Consider the following 19,771-nt stretch of genomic DNA (forward strand, 5'->3'; position numbering starts at 1 on the left):
TTGCTCTCAATACATAATATTTTATGTAATAATACATAATATTTTATGTAATAACATAATATTTTATGTTATTACATAAAATATTAGTCCCACGGGCCTGAGCTCTGTAAGGCATGTTAGCACTTCATGCTTGTGTGAGATGAAACAGGAAGTATCACTGTATATTTATTGACTGTATGTCTACTGGGGGTTAAAAGTATTTCCTGGTCTAGGTTACTTTTGCTTCTTAGGCTCTCTTAACCCTTAAAAAACCTTTAATAAATTTTGAGAAACAGAAAAAAAATTATATTAATAATTTTCCTATCAATAAATGTGCTTGTTATACATTTATTCTGTATCAGCTCTCTAACAGAAGCATCAGCTTTTTCACAACCTGAAATTATTTGCAAAAGACTGTATAATTTTTTTTCTTCAAATGTGAGATATTATGAATAATTTGTTTGAAACGACAAAGATTTTTCTGTTATATCACTTATGACTGATTATTGCAATAGTGAACATTCCTCTAGTATGCACATTTTGAATTTTTTGATTTCTGCAAAATACCAAGTGCGGATTTATTCACATACATACTCAATTGCTTTTATAGCTAAGGAGTCACATTTCACACTGAAGGCACTGCATGTCCAAACTTGAAACCGTATTTGACCTTGCTGTCAGTTGGATTCTTCTCTATCTGATATTCCTGGCCCACAATATGTCTGGTTTTCCCCTTTTTATTATAATATATAATGAATCACTGAAAGAGTTTTAATAATAACTTGTCTTCTGTAGAACTGCCTTTTCTAATGATGTAAAAGCAAGCTCTAAGTTCATAGGACCACATGTACAAGATACATTACATTATTTCCCTTTTATATCTTCAAAAGTACAGAAATGCCAAAGAATCCCATCTGGATCAAAGATTAAGTTACCTGTAAAGATCATAGAAGAACCAATAAATCATACACCCAAGTTCTTTAAGTGCCTTGACTAGTCCCGATTCCAATATTAATAGCCCTGTCAGACTATTTATAGGAAATATATCCACAGGGATGGTAAGATGCAAATCATTTCTAAATATATCAGGTCAAATGACAATTATGCCATTAGTTAAGTTTGCCAGACAATATTTTGCCAAAGATGGTTGCCAAAATATATTTTGACAGAAGGAAAAGGAAACATCCAAAGCATCTGCATACCAGAGTCTATAAAAGTCTCTTTGGAGTGCTGTGCCCAGTCTTGACAGAAAATTTCGAGGTAAGTGTTTGGCTCCTGTGAACTCCTGGGCAGAACATATACCTTTTTATTCCATTTAACTTCCTATAAGACTTGGATATCCACTTCTGTCATGGACTGACTCTAGGAGCAATAACTTTATTGTAGGTTTGAAGGCAGCATGTTTTCCTTCAACTTATATCTGAATATCTGTGCAACACAAAATGAGCTTTTATGTTTTCAAGCAGCAGTGGACTCTGCCACCAAAATCAATAACAAAATTTAACAACTTTCAAGGAACAGGATGAAATCCAAGAGTTTAAGATTTGTGGAAGGGATAACAATAGAGCATTGTAGCATTAGTAGCAATAGTAGCAATTTATATCTGTCAATGCAAGATGAATTATCTATAGCAAGTAATTTTTAGAAAGCCACAACTTGTTATCAGAATAAGAACTATTTCAGTCTCTTTCAGTAGCATTAAAAAAAAAAAAACAAACCAACAGAGACTTTCTTATGGGAACAGCCAAATTTGCTAAAGTTCACAAAGTTGAAATAATCCTGCTAAACTTCACAACATACTGTACACTTAACTACTGTTCTGTACATGGTCTCTTAGCTGGATGTCTAAGGATTAATTTTAGAGAGCTATGTAAGTATTTTCAGCCAAGACTGGGAATTTTAAATCCAACTTTTGACTTGTTTATACCTACTTTAATATTTAAAAATATCAAAGTGCAAGAGACCTCCATTCTTTCACATAAAGATGTTCATTCACTAGCTCAACATTTCTTGTAGGCTGCAGAGGACCCTGCTGACTGTGGCTCCTGAAGAAGTGCAACAATGTCCGCTCCAGACGCTGACATGGCCGCCTTTGGCGAGGCGGCCCCTTACCTTCGGAAGTCAGAGAAGGAGAGAATTGAGGCCCAGAACAAACCTTTTGATGCCAAGACCTGTGTCTTTGTGGTACATGCAAAGGAGTCCTATGTGAAAGGGAAGATCGAGAGTAAGGATGCAGGGAAGGTCACTGTCAAGACTGAAGGTGGAGAGGTGAATAAATGTAAAATGTACAAATAAAATTTAATTCCCACTCTGGATTCTTAGCTGACATACATGCATCTCTCTATTCTGTTTCCTTGGCAGACCCTGACTGTGAAGGAAGATCAAATCTTCTCCATGAACCCTCCCAAGTATGACAAAATCGAGGACATGGCCATGATGACCCACCTCCACGAACCCGCCGTGCTGTACAACCTCAAAGAGCGTTACGCAGCCTGGATGATCTACGTAAGTGGCAGCAGCAGCTTCCTCTGGGCAGCCTCAGGAGCTGCTGGGCCAGGCTCAGGGGAAGCCAACGTGCTGTGTCCCTTCCTCACAGACCTACTCGGGTCTCTTCTGCGTCACTGTCAACCCCTACAAGTGGCTGCCGGTGTACAACCCCGAGGTGGTGTTGGCCTACCGAGGCAAGAAGCGCCAGGAGGCCCCTCCACACATCTTCTCCATCTCTGACAACGCCTATCAGTTCATGCTGACTGGTGAGTTCCATGATTTTCTTTAAAATCACTTGGCTGTAAACACAAAGGAGAAAAAAGTCTTTTCACTGCACAGTAGTTCAGTTTAATGTTGCTGTGAATGTGGATGTTCTGTCATCAGTGTAAATAGATTTTTTACTGAACATCATAATTTAGATAAAGTTTATTGAAATCAATGTTAAATTTTCATGTCCAGTGTATTTGGGACAATATGATTTAACACTGAATATATTATCAGATTTTCCATTCAAGAAATTTGGATATACTTTAAAGCTCTGCTTTTTCTCAGATGAAAGGATTGTTCTTTGAATGATTTGCTGTGTAGGACTGAAAATCACTAGGGTGAATTTCTGCAAGTAACACTGTGTGCAAATGGAAAGTACATTCAACTTTGGAGCCAATGCTTCCTATGGTAACTTTACAAAAACTCTGGAATCAGTCTCAGTCAGAAATTCCACTGAAACCTGCTCGGAAAATTGATAACTTCCTTCCTCTGTCTTAGAATCAATTTCTTCTTTTCCATTCATTATTATAAAGGAAAGAAATACCAAAGAAGGGTAGTGACACTGACAGTAGTGACAGTAATGACAGTTTCTAGCACAGTGTAAATATCCAGAATTTTAGGATAGAGCAGATTGGTCAAAAATATAGATAACAGTATAATAACATGCATTTTAATTTGTTAAAAGAAATATCCTTCCCTCTTTTGTCCCCAATTACTGTATTTAAATCTGTAGCATTCAGAGCATTAAGAAACCTAACTGGAAAGGAATACAATGAAAACCAACAATATTAAATTGATGTTTGAGTAGTGTGCTTTATCAGGGTCATATTCATGTAGTTGTCATATATTTACCCTTGCTGACACCTTCATAAGACATGCAGAAACTCTGTGAGTGCAAACCCAGACTACTCCACTAAAAGTTAGTTCCCTAATTGTTTAGTCTCTTCAGACTTCCTGGAGACTTTTCAGTCTTCAGTGCAAAACTTTTGTCAATGAAGTTGCAGTGGGAGCATAAAAGAAGCAACCAGACAAAATTATGGAAAGCAAACTCAGCACAACATATAGCACAGAGAAATATTAAATCCAGTTATGGAAGTACCAAAATTTGAATATTCTAGAGCATGGCAGACTACTCTGGTAAAGGTTATTACATATTTCTGATGTTACTCTCATTTTCTTTAGGAAGTAATCAATTGGACAACCACATAAAAAATATTTAGGAGGCTTATTGATTAATCAGGAATGGTTGTTCCTATGTATATAAATTTTATGAGAAGCACACGATCCAGTTCAATTCAGCTTATTCATAGATAATTTAATCAGCAACTCTACAAAATTGCTCCTTAGTTGGAATAATTTTTATAAACAAAATTAATAGTATGACATGAAGGGAATAGCCAGAAAAAGAACTGCATATGTGCTACACCTGGCATCACCTCAGGGTAAAGACATCAGCTTCACTACTGATCAAAAACTAAATTGGAAACCAACATAAAAACTTAGAAAAAAATTTAGAGAGTCTTGTGGACTGATCAGGAGTGGTTGTTCCTATGTAATAAACTTTATGAGAAGCACATGCTCCAGTTCAATTCAGCTTACCCATAGACCATTTAATCAGTAACTCTACAAAACTGATCCTTAGTTGGAATCATTTTCATACACAAAATGAACAGTATGACATGAAGGGACTATCCAGAAAAAGAACTGCATGTGTGCTACACCAGACACCATAAGAGGGTTGAGATGTCAGCTTCCCACCTGCAGCTGGGAATATGAAAATATTCAAAATGGGTGAAGGCATATGGGCTTATGAAAGATATCAGCTGCCTATTGCAAGTGCATAAATAATAATATTTTCTTTTCTGCCTTGTTCACAGATCGGGAGAACCAGTCCATCCTGATCACGTACGTACACCCCCTGCGCGGGTCCCTGCGGGGCTGCCCGGTGCCAGGGCACCTCCTGCCTGACCACGCACCCTCTGCTTCTCTCTTGCCTTTGGCAGCGGAGAATCCGGGGCCGGGAAGACTGTGAACACAAAGCGTGTCATCCAGTACTTTGCAACAATTGCAGCCAGCGGGGACAAGAAGAAGGAGGAGCAGACCTCAGGCAAAATGCAGGTGAGCTCCCAGGCCTAGAACCCTGCAGCTATCCAATTTCTTGATGAGCTAGATCATGACAAGAAGACATCTGTTTCAGGGGACACTTGAGGATCAAATCATCAGTGCCAACCCACTGCTGGAGGCCTTTGGAAACGCCAAGACCGTGAGGAACGACAACTCCTCACGCTTTGTGAGTTCTTACTTGGCACAACTGACAACACCAATTTGAATATTCTTGCTGTCCAGATTGGTAAAATAAATCTCAACTGACTTTCCTGCTGCTTTCAGGGTAAATTCATCAGAATCCATTTTGGTGCCACAGGCAAACTGGCTTCTGCTGACATTGAAACTTGTAAGACACCCTTCTGGCCTGATCCCCCTTCCCTCCAGCCTTCCCCTCTTCTTGTGCTTGACTGTGTCCTACTTTCCTCACCAGATCTGCTGGAGAAGTCCAGAGTCACTTTCCAGCTCAAGGCGGAAAGGAGCTACCACATCTTTTATCAGATCATGTCCAACAAGAAGCCAGAGCTAATTGGTAGGAAGGAGCATTATGGCTTTTTGGGGTTGATCACTGAGGAACAGTTCCCTCTCTCACCTGACTGGAAAAGTAAACCTATGCCTTGCCTCTTCCTCTTTGCAGACATGCTCCTCATTACCACCAACCCCTATGATTTCCACTATGTGAGTCAAGGGGAGGTCACTGTCCCCAGCATTGATGACCAGGAGGAGTTGATGGCCACAGATGTAAGTAACCCAGCAACAAGGTTCCTACTGGGCATGTCTTGAGGGTGACATCTCTGACCCACTGAGGACACATTTTTGAATTCATTATTTTGACTGCAGAGCGCCATTGACATCCTGGGCTTCACTGCAGATGAGAAAACAGCCATCTACAAGCTGACAGGGGCTGTCATGCACTATGGGAACCTGAAGTTCAAGCAGAAACAACGAGAGGAGCAGGCAGAGCCTGATGGCACCGAAGGTAGCAGCAAGTTCAGGGGCTGATTTGTGCTAAGCCCTTCTCTGCCTCCAGAGGCAATATGTTAGCCTCCAGAGGCACGCTGCAGTTGCCCAAGTCTCCACATAAAACACTGAGAAATCCTTTTTTGCCCCTGGTCCATCTAACTGCAGAGGCGCTTGCCTAGTCACGAGAAGTTCCATTATTCTATCCAATGGTGGCTCCCCAAAATCATGCTGCCTGAAAGCAGGAACTTAAATTTTAACACAGAATATCCATCTTTCTCTCTTGAAAACTTCCAAGCACTAAGACACCCTGAGGGGCAATTGTGTTTTTGATGAAATAAGTCCTGCAAGCTGTGCTACCCAGAAATCCCCTTCCCACAGAAAGAGAATGTGCCTTGCCTTATGTCCTGCTAGAGGCTTTTGTTTTTCTTCTGGGAAATTCCAGGTTCCAGGCTCTTTTATCCAAGCCATACTTGTTCTTGCTTTCAAAGACAACCACCCGTCGTGTCCAGAATTTGCATTCCTTCACAGACCTTCTGTATGGGATGAGATAAATGTTCTTCCATTCCTAGAACGGGAACAGCAAAGTTGTTCACAACACCTGAAGTCTATAAACTGAATGTAAACAAATGGTTTTTTCACTCTCTCTCTCCTCGCATCTAGTGGCTGACAAGGCTGCCTACTTAATGGGCCTAAACTCCGCTGAATTTCTCAAGGCCTTGTGTTACCCCCGAGTCAAGGTTGGGAATGAATACGTGACCAAAGGTCAAAACGTGACACAGGTAACATCTGACAGTTGAAAATACACAACTTCAAGGAGTATGTGCAGATTTTGCTTTGCCCCTGAGAGGTAATTCCAATCCTGTCTCCTCTGCTCTAGGTGAACAATTCTGTGGGTGCACTGGCAAAGGCAGTGTTTGAGAAGATGTTCCTGTGGATGGTTGTTCGCATCAACCAGCAGCTGGACACGAAGCAGCCCAGGCAGTACTTCATTGGTGTCCTGGACATTGCTGGCTTTGAGATCTTTGATGTAAGGAGCAAGGGTTTGACACCACAGTGAAGCAATGGGCAAGGAAGGGTCAGGAGGACTCAGAAACACATAGAGGACTAAGGCTCACACAGCTATGGGCCAAATAGGTGGATACTCTTGTAAAGGTAGTGGTCTGGGCAAGTTCACAGCATGTTTCCTGTTCTGTGAATGCAGTGATGATGCAAGGACTTCTATGTCAGAGCACAAAAATGCCCAGATTATTGTTCTGAGGTCAGGGAAATGTTTGGGTGGGACACTGAGGTGGTTTCTAGCATCCAGTAGCTCACAGAACTGACACCATGGAGCTAGTGAGCTTACCAAAGGCTTGCAGCTGAGTGGCACAGAATTGTAACTTTTGAATTATCAATTTTGGATTTATTTGTGAAGTTATTATTAAAATATTCTTCAAGGACAGTGAGTGTTAGAGCAGAAGGTCTACTAAGGAAATACATGCTAGTACAGTAGGGTTGGGACTAGTGTTTCAACTTCAAAAAACCTTAGGAGAATGGCAGCAAAGACCTGTGGGTTTTGGCACGCCTTGAGAACCTGTGCACCTTTCCTTGCTTTGGGCAGTTCAACAGCTTTGAGCAGCTGTGCATCAACTTCACCAATGAGAAACTGCAACAGTTCTTCAACCACCACATGTTCGTGCTGGAGCAGGAGGAGTACAAGAAGGAGGGGATTGAATGGGAGTTCATTGACTTTGGGATGGACCTGGCTGCCTGCATTGAGCTCATTGAGAAGGTACCTTTCTCTTGCATGTATATGATGGCTGTTCAAATTCTGTGATGTTTCTGTGGCACCGTCTGCTCAGAGAGAACTTAGAGCCAGACATGTAGCATCAGTTAAGGAAAGTATTTTGTACTGAAATTTAGTTTAACCTGGGAAAGAGAAATGGGGAAATGCACCGTGTGTCATCAGTCTGCATCATCCAGTATTCAAGCATGGAAAAATAGCCTGGACTTCCACCATCAGATTTCTAAAAATAAACCCGATTCAGTCTCCTTTTCTTCCTTCTCCAAAGACTCAGTTCCAAAGTCCACAGACAAATTTGAGAAATAAATATCATATCACCTGACCTCCCCAGATTACAGAGCCCCTTGTAGCTGTTTTCCCCATATATTTCTCTTTATCATTGCTCCCCCAATTCTACAATCAATTCTCATGTGGACTGGACAGATATTCCTACCAGTTCAATGATGATAGAGTGCAGGGAGGCAAGGGATGGCAGAAATAAACTCCTTGACTGAGAACAAATCCTGGTAAACCCAGGCTTTCATGCAGACTTTTATGTTCATAGCACATGCTTCTTGTTATTGTCATAGAGTCACAGAATGGTTTGGGTTGGAAGGGGTGATAAAGAACATTTTGTTCCAATCCCTTACCATGGTGAGGGAACTCCTTCCACTAAGACCAGGCAGGTGAACATCCCAACCAAAGTGAGATTGAACATTATATATTATTATAACCTTTCCTGTCACTTCTTGTGATTTCTCCCAGCCCATGGGCATCTTCTCCATCCTGGAAGAGGAGTGCATGTTCCCCAAGGCAACTGACACCTCTTTCAAGAACAAGCTCTATGACCAGCACCTGGGCAAGTCCAACAACTTCCAGAAGCCCAAGCCTGCCAAAGGCAAGGCTGAGGCCCACTTCTCCCTGGTGCACTACGCTGGCACAGTGGACTACAACATCACTGGGTGGCTGGAGAAGAACAAGGACCCTCTGAATGAAACTGTCATTGGGCTGTACCAGAAATCATCTGTGAAGACCCTGGCTTTACTCTTTGCCAACTATGGTGGAGCAGATGCTGGTCAGTTTTGTGGAAATTGTATTTTTAATGTGGGACAAATATTTTTCAGAATTAAAGCTGCAAACACTAGAAATATAAAGTAGCTTTGTGTTCTGTAGTATCCAATATATATTGTTCATATTATTAAACTTTTTTTTCTTGTCTTTGATTTTCAGATTCTGGTGGTGGTGGCAAGAAGGGAGGCAAGAAGAAGGGTTCTTCTTTCCAGACTGTCTCAGCTCTTTTCAGGGTAATTAGAATATTTATTATCGCCTTAAATATGGAAAGCATTTTTATTCTGAACCTGAAAGGTCTGTTTCCATTTTGGATGTAACTCTTGTCATCCTTTGAAATCCTCCCCTTTCCATCCTTGGAACTTACTTAATATTCCTTTTATAATGCCATCTCTGAATATTCCACAAAACTATCTGAAGGGTTAAGTGCACCTACTTAGGTGGGAATGAGTAACTTATCAGCTAACTTCCTTAAAATCCTCTCCATATCATTCAGATATATTTCCTAGACTTGTTTTATGTCTCTAGGCAGATTTCAGTACTGACTCATAGTAAAATTTGAAAATAATAGAACAAACATAAAAAGCAAAAGAAATTACCCCAAGATTATAGGATTTTAAGACAATGACTGGATTTAAATGTGGAAAAAGAGTGAAGGATAAATTATTTCAAATTAATGACTTGGAAGGTCAGTTTTCAGTTATGTCTCAAAGTTTGAGACTGAATTACTATAAAGAGGGTCATTTTATATGGGCTATAAAACTATCCCCTTCATTTAGAAACAACTTACTTAGCTGACCAATCCGATGCGAGTCATGCTTGATCAAGAGTACGTATTTTATGTAATATCCCGAACACTATACCATAAAAATTGCCAGCTCAAAGGAAAACTATGAGATGATAGCCCTGTATTTGGATGAGGATGTCAATGAAAAGCAATGCTAACCATTATTCTATAAAAGAACTTCAAAATTTGGGACCCTTCAGCTTCCAGTTTTCCTTTTGGGAGTTCTGGAAGTTGTTTTAGAGAAGGCAGGTCTGCATCCTGAAACACCAGTTTGATACATCCACTGTTAAGATTCCAGTGCTTACACATAATAATGTAAACTTCATTTCATGATCTCACAGGAGAATTTAAACAAGCTGATGGCTAACTTGAGAAGCACTCACCCCCATTTTGTACGGTGCATCATCCCAAATGAAACTAAAACACCTGGTAAGTCAAGCCAAGGGGAGGAAAGCTTGAGCAGCAGAAGCTCTTCTCCTGAGTGTCAAACAGCAGGGTAGTCACTAATGGTGGTATTTGTCAGGTGCCATGGAGCACGAGCTGGTGCTGCACCAGCTGCGCTGTAACGGCGTGCTGGAAGGGATCAGGATTTGCAGGAAAGGCTTCCCCAGCAGAGTCCTCTACGCTGACTTCAAACAGAGGTAAGAGTTCTGCATTTCTGCCAATTCAGACCAAATTCATCAAAGAGCCTGATGATTATAATATACTTTGAACTTTTTATTTTAAATTGGTACAGATCATTAATATAGATGTTTCACCATAAGTTCATGATGATTTGGCAGTGCTGAGATCAGGATTGCTTTTTACTTAGAATTACTATTAAAAATATTTCCCATGTCCTTTCCTGAGAGGGTGAACTGTCTCTAGGCCTGAGATTGGTTCAGTAGTGCAGTCTGAAAAGTTCTGGTAGTGGTTTCAATGATTGTGATTTCATGTTTTGTTTCCTTTTGTAGATATAGAGTACTTAATGCCAGTGCTATCCCAGAGGGACAGTTCATGGACAACAAGAAGGCTTCAGAGAAACTCCTTGGGTCCATTGATGTAGACCATACCCAGTACAAATTTGGTCACACCAAGGTAAAAACAAGACCTGTGTTCCACACCATCAGTCAAGTTTGTTACAGTAAGAATGGTCTAAGTTGAAGTCATAAAACCTCGTTTTTCAAAATTTGTCAGGGTCAGATATGGGTACGTTAAAATGGCAAGGCCCTAGTCATTAATTCATGGACATACACACAGCAGTGAGATTGGTCTAACAACAACCCAGGAATTCATAGGTCATGGTAGAGCCCAAAGGTGTCCATGACCAGGCATAGGAGTGGCTGAGGCTGTGCTGAACTGGAAACCAGTACTCATGACACATAGCTCAGACGAGGACTGAATGTTTAGGTCTGAGATTATGGGAAAGCATAAGCCCTTGGAGAGAGGATTTGGGAGAGGGCCCAAGGTGATACTGATCATGGCCATTAAAGTCTTTCAGCAATCTGAATGACTCTGTGCTTCTGTTCTATCCTATATCACAATGACATGGTGCAACACTTCCTTTCTCAAGGTGTTCTTCAAAGCTGGCTTGCTGGGACTCCTGGAGGAGATGAGAGACGACAAGTTGGCAGAAATCATCACTCGCACACAAGCCAGGTGCAGGGGCTTCCTGATGAGAGTGGAGTATAAGAAAATGGTGGAGCGGAGGTAGATATTTTTCATAATTAGTTGATTTTCATGGAACTTTACTGATGAAGTTGAAATTAATCACACCAAAGCCATGTAATAACTGCATGAATTTCATTTCAGAGAGTCCATCTTCTGCATCCAGTACAATGTTCGTTCATTCATGAATGTCAAACACTGGCCATGGATGAAGCTGTTCTTCAAGATCAAGCCCTTGCTGAAGAGTGCAGAGTCTGAGAAGGAGATGGCCAACATGAAGGAAGAGTTTGAGAAAACCAAGGAAGAGCTTGCAAAGTCTGAGGCAAAGCGGAAGGAGCTTGAGGAGAAAATGGTGGCCTTGGTGCAGGAGAAAAATGACCTGCAGCTCCAAGTGCAGGCTGTGAGTACCACTGTTCATTTCCCCCTGGAAAAAGAATGATATACTGTCAGAATGCTTCTTGTCCTGCAAAGAGACTCACAGGAATGAATGGGTGGAAGAAAACAGTCTAAATCACATACTCTGAGGCACTCTAATGTTGAGTAAACAGGAACTGGCAGGGCCTTAGTGAGAGTCCTGGCAGACTCATATGGCATTTACCATTCCTATTGTCTGAGGAAAGAGCCTTGTAACACCAGCCAATGTGTATTGAACAGCAGAAAACTTGGAGCTGGGAGAGAAATAACTTTCAAAGCAGTGCTTCTAATGCAGTAAAAGCAAACCTGAGAAAGACCTACTTTCCCTACATACAGCCACAAGAAAGCCTTGATTATTTTCAGAAACATGGATATTTCCCATTCAAATTCAAATAGGACAAGGGAGTTTCTTAACACCCAATGAAATGATCAGCTAGTTGCCATAGAAGATCCTAGACATTGCCTGGAAAGTAGCCACAGAAGTAGATGATAGTCCAGAACTCTATTGGCCATGTAGTCTGTAGAAAAGTGATAAATTTCTTTCTCAAAAAAAGTGTTCTCAGAAATTAAAAAACCTATAAATAACAAATATTTTAAGGCTTTGTTGAGATAACCAAAGAAAAAGCATGTAGATACAATTTTAATGAGGAAAAAAAAACATATTCAATGCCCTTACTCATACTGAAGTCAGAAATTGAATTAGAATGTTCTGTTCTGCATTAGCGTTTATCCTATGAGGCATTTTCACAGATAATTGCAATGGGACACAAATTTAGGAGACACAAAACCTTTCAAATAAATATTAATTCTAAATGACAAGGTTTACCAGTAGACACTATTCAAAATACTTCTATTGCTGGTCTTGAAAGTCAGGTTCAGCTGCTACATTTAAACCTACCTACTCTGTGATTAAAAAAGGCAGAGCAGAGAAAGTTCGAAACATCAGAACCCAAAAAATTCTGTCTCTCCACCAGGAAGCAGATAGCTTGGCTGATGCTGAGGAAAGGTGTGACCAGCTCATCAAAACCAAAATCCAGCTGGAAGCCAAAATTAAGGAGGTGACTGAAAGGGCAGAGGATGAGGAGGAAATTAACGCTGAGCTGACAGCCAAGAAGAGGAAGCTGGAGGATGAATGTTCAGAGCTGAAGAAAGATATTGATGACCTTGAGCTAACACTGGCCAAGGTGGAGAAGGAAAAACACGCCACTGAAAACAAGGTATGAGGTAGAACCTGTCACTAGCACTCCAGAAAATGGGCTGTGTGCTATTACAGGACTTCTATAGCTACTTCCTTTATTTTCATTTGCTCCCTTCTTCTCAAAGGTGAAAAACCTGACTGAGGAGATGGCAGCTTTGGACGAGACCATTGCCAAGCTGACAAAAGAGAAGAAAGCCCTCCAAGAGGCCCATCAGCAGACCCTGGATGACCTGCAGGTAGAGGAAGACAAAGTCAATACTCTGACCAAAGCCAAGACCAAGCTGGAGCAGCAAGTGGATGATGTAAGCACACAGACAGAGAGCAGGAACAGGACAGGTATGGAGTCCAGCCTGGCTGGCAGAGCCCTGATGGTCTTGTTGTGTTTAGCTGGAAGGGTCCCTGGAGCAAGAGAAGAAACTTCGCATGGACCTGGAGAGAGCTAAGAGGAAACTGGAAGGAGACCTGAAGCTGGCCCAGGACAGCATCATGGATTTGGAGAATGATAAGCAGCAGCTGGATGAGAAACTGAAGAAGTAAGTGTGGCTCTGGGGCACCTGAGTGCTGGGCTGCAGCACTTGTCTCTTTTCTTTGAGTTCTAACACGGTTCACTTGGCCCAAAGGAAAGACTTTGAGATCAGCCAGATCCAGAGCAAGATCGAGGATGAACAAGCCCTGGGCATGCAATTTCAGAAGAAGATCAAGGAGCTGCAGGCAAGTCTCTGTTCCTCCCCCTGCCTTGCTCAGGCTCAGCTCAGGCAGGAAGAGGGCACGGGTATGAAGGGTCCCTGGTGTTCTGCAGGCCCGTATTGAGGAGCTGGAGGAGGAAATTGAGGCAGAGCGAACCTCTCGCGCTAAAGCAGAGAAGCATCGCGCTGACCTGTCCAGGGAGCTGGAGGAGATCAGCGAGCGCCTGGAAGAAGCAGGAGGTGCCACAGCAGCTCAGATTGAGATGAACAAGAAGCGTGAGGCGGAATTCCAGAAGATGCGCCGTGACCTGGAAGAGGCCACGCTGCAGCACGAAGCCACGGCTTCCGCGCTGCGCAAGAAGCACGCGGACAGCACAGCTGAGCTGGGCGAGCAGATCGACAACCTGCAACGCGTGAAGCAGAAGCTGGAGAAGGAGAAGAGTGAGCTGAAGATGGAGATTGACGACTTGGCCAGCAACATGGAGTCTGTCTCCAAAGCCAAGGTATGGAGTTGCAGGAGAAAATGCTCGCAGGAACAAAGTGTGGCACAAAAGCCGCCTCTTCCACACACATTCCCAGAAACAAAATCCCCACTGTGATAACAACAAGGCAGAGTGCAGACCATCATTTCTTTTCCTTTCCCGTGTTTCCTAGGCCAATCTAGAGAAGATGTGCCGCACACTGGAAGATCAGCTGAGTGAGCTTAAAACGAAGGAGGAGCAGAATCAGCGCATGATCAACGACCTCAATACGCAAAGAGCTCGTCTGCAGACAGAGTCAGGTGAGACATCCTCATCCCCAAAGTTCAATGGCAGGACCTGCATGGCCTGAGCGAGCCAGAGAGTACAAGGTGGCAGCTGGTATAAGCTCTCCAGGCCGTTCCAGGTTATGTGGCTTTACAGGCAGAAATTGTCATAGGAGGAACAATCTACTTCCTTTTTTCCCTTTCCCTTTCCAGGTGAATATTCCCGCCAGGTGGAGGAGAAAGATGCTCTGATTTCTCAGCTGTCTAGGGGCAAGCAAGGATTTACCCAACAGATTGAGGAACTGAAGAGACATCTAGAGGAAGAAATCAAGGTCTGGAAGTACCCTACTCTCCACAGCCAACATCACCCCCAAAAGCATTTATAGAATCCTGTCTGACACTCAACTGCTTCAGTGTTCCTTCCCTAAACACACACAGGACTGGAGGGAACAGCACTAATGCACAGCCCCTCACTCTTCCAGTAGACAGGGAAGGAAGCACTATGCTGTATGTGCTGGAGGAAGTCATCCACATGAGATTCTTCCATGAGATTCTGATAATCTCCTCTAAGACAGGATTCAGCCACACATGTCAGAACATATATACCAACAGCAGATTACAATCCCAAGTGTCAATAATGCTTCCTGATGCTCCAGAAAGTGTCAATGAGGGCTTCACCAGCTCCAAGCTCTACATTTGCCCAATTAGAGTCTCATTCCAATTTCACTTTCAAGTTCACATTGAAGAGGCATTTAAAGACAAGTATTCAAGTTAACCAAACCCAATATCCCTACAGGCCAAGAATGCCCTGGCCCACGCCCTGCAGTCCGCTCGCCACGACTGTGACTTGCTCCGGGAACAATATGAGGAGGAGCAGGAGGCCAAGGGGGAGCTGCAGCGAGCCCTGTCCAAGGCCAATGGTGAAGTGGCCCAGTGGAGAACCAAATACGAGACGGACGCGATTCAGCGCACGGAGGAGCTCGAGGAGGCCAAGTATGTGGGGAAGCAGGATGGCAATTGACTGGAGAGGACCGAAACTGGTCAAGGGAATTTGGAATCTCTGAGAGTGGGTTAAGATACAAATGGGATGGAGGCAATGATATACTGTCTTTATAAAAGAATGGGAGATCAGGAGGAAGAGAAAAAGTGTAGCTTGGAAGGAGAAAACATAGTCATTATAAGTGCAAAGACACACCTAATCCTCCACAGGTTATAAAACACAGCAAAGTGTCATGTCTACATATCTGTGAAAAGTGTTTGACTCAAAACTGCCAAAGTGACAAACTGCCCTCTTATGACATTGTAGAACTGATGCCCTTCCAAGCCCTTCCAATGTACAATTTTGCTTGTCTCCTCCCAGGAAGAAGCTGGCCCAGCGCCTGCAGGATGCAGAGGAACATGTTGAGGCTGTCAATGCCAAATGTGCCTCCCTGGAAAAGACAAAGCAGAGGCTGCAGAATGAAGTGGAGGACCTGATGATTGACGTGGAGAGATCCAATGCTGCCTGCGCTGCTCTGGATAAGAAGCAGAAGAACTTTGACAAGGTCTTTTGGCCTCCAGCACCAGCACTCCTGGCCAGAGCACGGCCCCGTGATGGCCACAGCCCTACTCACAGCCCGTTTCTCTGCAGATCCTGGCAGAATGGAAGCAGAAGTATGAGGAAACGCAGGCTGAGCTGGAGGCCTCACAGAAGGAGTCGCGCTCTCTGAGCACGGAGCTGTTCAAGATGAAGAATGCCTATGAGGAGTCCTTGGACCACCTGGAAACAATGAAGCGGGAGAACAAGAACTTGCAGCGTAAGTCCCTCTGCTCCTCACTGGCCTTTCTCACTATCAGCCAGCACCACCATTGTTCATGGGTCTGTGCCTGCAGGTCTGCAGAGATGCCTGTCACCTGGGTGGGACAGGGCCCTTCCCATTCTGCTCTGTGCCTGACCATGCCATTGATCTTTGTTCCCACAGAGGAGATTTCCGACCTCACGGAGCAGATTGCAGAGGGAGGAAAGGCAATTCATGAGCTGGAGAAAGTCAAGAAGCAGGTTGAGCAGGAGAAATCGGAACTGCAAGCCTCCCTGGAGGAAGCTGAGGTACAGACAATGCTAATAAATTATGTCCCCACCAAGAATATGGGTGTAGTCCTTTGGAGAGAGAAACTTACCTTTTAATGTGGACCTGCATAAAAGATTACTTAGAAAGTAAGACACTCTTTGTGTTGAATTGTCCAGGCCTCCCTGGAACATGAGGAGGGGAAGATCCTGCGCCTGCAGCTTGAGCTCAACCAAGTGAAGTCTGAGATTGACAGGAAGATAGCAGAGAAAGATGAGGAGATTGATCAGCTGAAGAGAAACCACCTCCGAGTTGTGGACTCCATGCAGAGCACCCTGGATGCTGAGATCAGGAGCAGGAATGAAGCCCTGAGGCTGAAGAAGAAGATGGAGGGAGACCTGAATGAAATGGAGATCCAACTGAGCCATGCCAACCGCCAGGCTGCAGAGGCACAGAAGAACCTGAGGAACACCCAGGCTGTGCTCAAGGTCCGTTCAGCTGAGCTACAGAAAGAGAAAAGAGATCCCTGGCATTTCTGCCACTCAACCGCCACTGATGCCTTGTAATTTGCCTTGTGTCTCTTTCCAGGACACTCAGCTGCACTTGGATGATGCTCTCAGGACACAGGATGACTTGAAGGAGCAGGTGGCCATGGTGGAGCGCAGAGCAAACCTGCTGCAGGCTGAAGTTGAGGAGCTCCGGGCAGCCCTGGAGCAGACGGAGCGGTCGAGGAAATTGGCTGAGCAGGAGCTTCTGGATGCCACTGAACGTGCCCAGCTCCTCCACACCCAGGTCAGGCACTGCTGGAAATGATTGTCATTCACAAGTGATAACAAAGGCTTAAATTGTTATTCATCTTGTAAGTGATTACTGTGTAAACATTTGAAGAAGTGGCTGCAATATGTCCCCTCCAGCCAGCTCTCAATATGTGGTTTACTGCTCCAGTGCTAAAGAAATCTCTTGCGCTAAAGACTTTTCTAAACTCTAGCTGTACTTTCAGGCCTTGATGTGGAGGCATTTGGTCTGACAGTAGCAATCCTGTCTTTCCTGTTGCACAGAACACCAGCTTGATCAACACCAAGAAGAAGCTGGAGACGGACATTTCCCAGATCCAGAGTGAAATGGAGGATACCATCCAGGAAGCCCGCAATGCTGAGGAGAAGGCCAAGAAGGCCATCACAGATGTGAGTTGGACACTCCTGGCATTGCTGAGGATGAATGTACTCTCCCCAAAATATCTCCAGCCCCAAAATGGCTTTGACCTTTTGCTCTGATCAGGCGGCCATGATGGCAGAAGAGCTGAAGAAGGAGCAGGACACCAGTGCCCACCTGGAGAGGATGAAGAAGAACCTGGACCAGACGGTGAAGGACCTGCAGCACCGCCTGGAAGAGGCCGAGCAGCTGGCACTGAAGGGAGGGAAGAAACAACTTCAGAAGCTGGAGGCCAGGGTGTGTAGGGCTGGGGCTGTGCGTGAGTGAGCGTGTCCTTGGAGAGACATTGGCAGGGAAGCTGCAGGGATGGGCTTGTCCTTGCAGGTGCGGGAGCTGGAAGGGGAGGTTGATGCTGAGCAGAAGCGCAGCGCTGAAGCCGTGAAGGGCGTGCGCAAGTACGAGCGGAGGGTGAAGGAACTCACCTACCAGGTAAGGCAGGAGCCCTCACAGGCCTTTCTCACAGTGAGTCACATTTTGCACACACCATCCCCAAGGGGAATTGCTAACTTCATGTGGTGCAGAATCAAGAATTGACTCTCTTTTCTGTTTGTCCAACTACTTTAGTCTGAGGAAGACAGGAAGAATGTCCTCAGGCTGCAGGATCTGGTGGACAAGCTGCAAATGAAAGTGAAATCCTACAAGAGACAAGCTGAGGAGGCTGTAAGTATTGCTTGGAGAAAGGGCCAAGGCCATATTCCTTTGGGGCAGGACACACATTGAATGAGGCCGAGTACCAGGAGAGCGGTATGAAAGAAACTCCCGAGACACAACCACAGTGGGTTGGGACCTTGGGGACCTCTGGGCACCCTGCGGTCAGGGACCTTCTTTAAGTGAAGTTCTGCAGCCTGTTTCACACAGGAGACCAGAGTAAACAAACCCAGGGGCCACACCCAGTGACTGACAAATTCCTGACTCTCTGCTAAAAATCAGTAGCAGAAGGCTTCTTAGTCTTCCCAACCTAGTAAGTTGCACTGACAATTGGACAGGAAGTAGTGAGAGGATAAGTACAGAAATGATAAATCAAACTGTGAAATTGCTCCTCACTTGTGACACAGTCCTGGTGAAGTTTGTCCCAACAGGGTCTTGATAAGGGGAGGATGAGGAGCTCTGTGTGAGGCTGATGTGTGAGCAGTGGTGGGAGGGGGATGGAGATTTGCAGCCCTATAAGGCTGACTTGCAGCAGGAGTGAAAGCCCTGCCCTGTGCTCCTGAGCCCTGATTCCCTCTCCTCTCACAGGAGGAGCTGTCCAATGTCAACCTCTCCAAGTTCCGCAAGATCCAGCACGAGCTGGAGGAAGCCGAGGAGCGGGCTGACATTGCAGAGTCACAGGTCAACAAGCTCCGGGTGAAGAGCCGGGACATTCACGGCAAGAAGATAGAAGAGGAAGAGTGAGGATGCCATGAGGCATCAAAGTGACCTGAGGGCTGCACAAAATGTGAACCCTCCGTCACTGTCTTCTAGATCTGATATTTGCAACCTTCTCAATACATAGGGAATAAAGAGTAGATTCATTTGCATTCACATTATGAGTAGTAGTTACAATTTTTTTTTTTATTTTTACGGGTGAGGTCTGTATCGCTGTAAATCTTTGGACAAAGTTTTGCCTTACAAAACCTTTGTGGTGGTCCAGCTTTTTATCATCTAGTTTCCAAATGATTATCCCTTCTATAATACTTTAGCCAATGAGCAAAAAAAGCTTCATACTCTTACGTAAGTAATCCTGAAAGACGCAGAGTAAAAGAGAAATGTTTGTGCTGTTGCCTGTGTTGGTCAACTGCTGTTGAGTAAGTCCGAGTGGTGTTGAACAGGAAGAACACATTTTCAATGAAATTATGTTAGTTATTTCAGGCACTAAGGCCAAGGAATGATACATTAGAAATGTATATTAGAAGGCTTCCATGATACTCAGCCAACAGAGCCATTAAATAGTACACCAAATTCGATACTGTTAAATCACAAAATTGTACCGATAGGGAAACAAAATGCAGTGTCATTTGTGAAGAGATGGACTCTGGGCTGAGAATCCCCTGTCAGGAGGGATTTCTGCCACATGTTCTGCGTAATTGTGTGAAAATATCAGCTCATTTCTCAGCAGTGGTAGAAGGAGAGAAAATAAGAAGAAACAAGGCCAACAAGGAGACCAATTGCAACCAGGGACTTAGGCAGATAAGTTTTCTAAGATAACCTTGTATAGAAGGAAAAGGGCAACATTTATTGGATATGTGTATCAAATGCCTTCCCTATCTCAGGAGATAGCCATACAGGTTTGAATCCTGTGTGTGGACCTGAAATCTTGGGATATATAGGTGGAGGTGTATGAAATGGTACCAATAAGTCCCATCAGAGAGATCAGCTTCAGGCTGGAGGCCCAAGGCAGTGTTGGGGACTGGGCAGGAAAGTGAGCCCCC

The 19,771-nt window shown here is 44.0% G+C and overlaps 1 protein-coding gene across 1 annotated transcript; it reads left to right on the forward strand.

Annotated features, from left to right (window-relative positions):
• The first annotated feature begins 344 nt into the window (after nt 1-344).
• On the forward strand, nt 345-18,884 carry LOC128797849 (myosin heavy chain, skeletal muscle, adult). The gene is made up of 38 exons (XM_053960753.1): nt 345-2,247; nt 2,341-2,484; nt 2,576-2,732; nt 4,611-4,638; nt 4,737-4,851; nt 4,931-5,023; nt 5,122-5,185; nt 5,270-5,368; nt 5,474-5,577; nt 5,677-5,815; nt 6,460-6,578; nt 6,677-6,826; nt 7,400-7,570; nt 8,327-8,645; nt 8,792-8,865; nt 9,758-9,845; nt 9,940-10,057; nt 10,370-10,493; nt 10,969-11,105; nt 11,208-11,463; nt 12,452-12,694; nt 12,801-12,977; nt 13,063-13,208; nt 13,296-13,386; nt 13,475-13,864; nt 14,016-14,142; nt 14,320-14,438; nt 14,903-15,099; nt 15,467-15,650; nt 15,737-15,902; nt 16,068-16,192; nt 16,331-16,639; nt 16,740-16,943; nt 17,210-17,335; nt 17,430-17,600; nt 17,688-17,792; nt 17,928-18,023; nt 18,600-18,884. Exons 1-38 carry the CDS (start codon nt 2,041-2,043, stop codon nt 18,753-18,755), a joined length of 5,838 nt encoding a protein of 1,945 aa, XP_053816728.1. The 5' UTR covers nt 345-2,040; the 3' UTR covers nt 18,756-18,884.
• Nucleotides 18,885-19,771: the final 887 nt, after the last annotated feature.

The sequence above is a fragment of the Vidua chalybeata genome, chromosome 19 (genome assembly GCF_026979565.1).
Source record: "Vidua chalybeata isolate OUT-0048 chromosome 19, bVidCha1 merged haplotype, whole genome shotgun sequence".
Taxonomy (NCBI): Eukaryota; Metazoa; Chordata; class Aves; order Passeriformes; family Viduidae; genus Vidua; species Vidua chalybeata.

What these genes read in the sequence shown, in the direction of transcription:
- LOC128797849 (XM_053960753.1), top strand. Translation starts at nt 2,041, where the DNA reads ATGTCCGCTCCAGACGCTGACATGGCCGCCTTTGGCGAGGCGGCCCCT. An exon ending in AGAGCCTGATGGCACCGAAG is followed by an intron (nt 5,816 to 6,459) that starts GTAGCAGCAAGT and finishes CCTCGCATCTAG; the next exon opens with TGGCTGACAAGGCTGCCTAC. An exon ending in TGAAGGAACTCACCTACCAG is followed by an intron (nt 17,793 to 17,927) that starts GTAAGGCAGGAG and finishes CAACTACTTTAG; the next exon opens with TCTGAGGAAGACAGGAAGAA.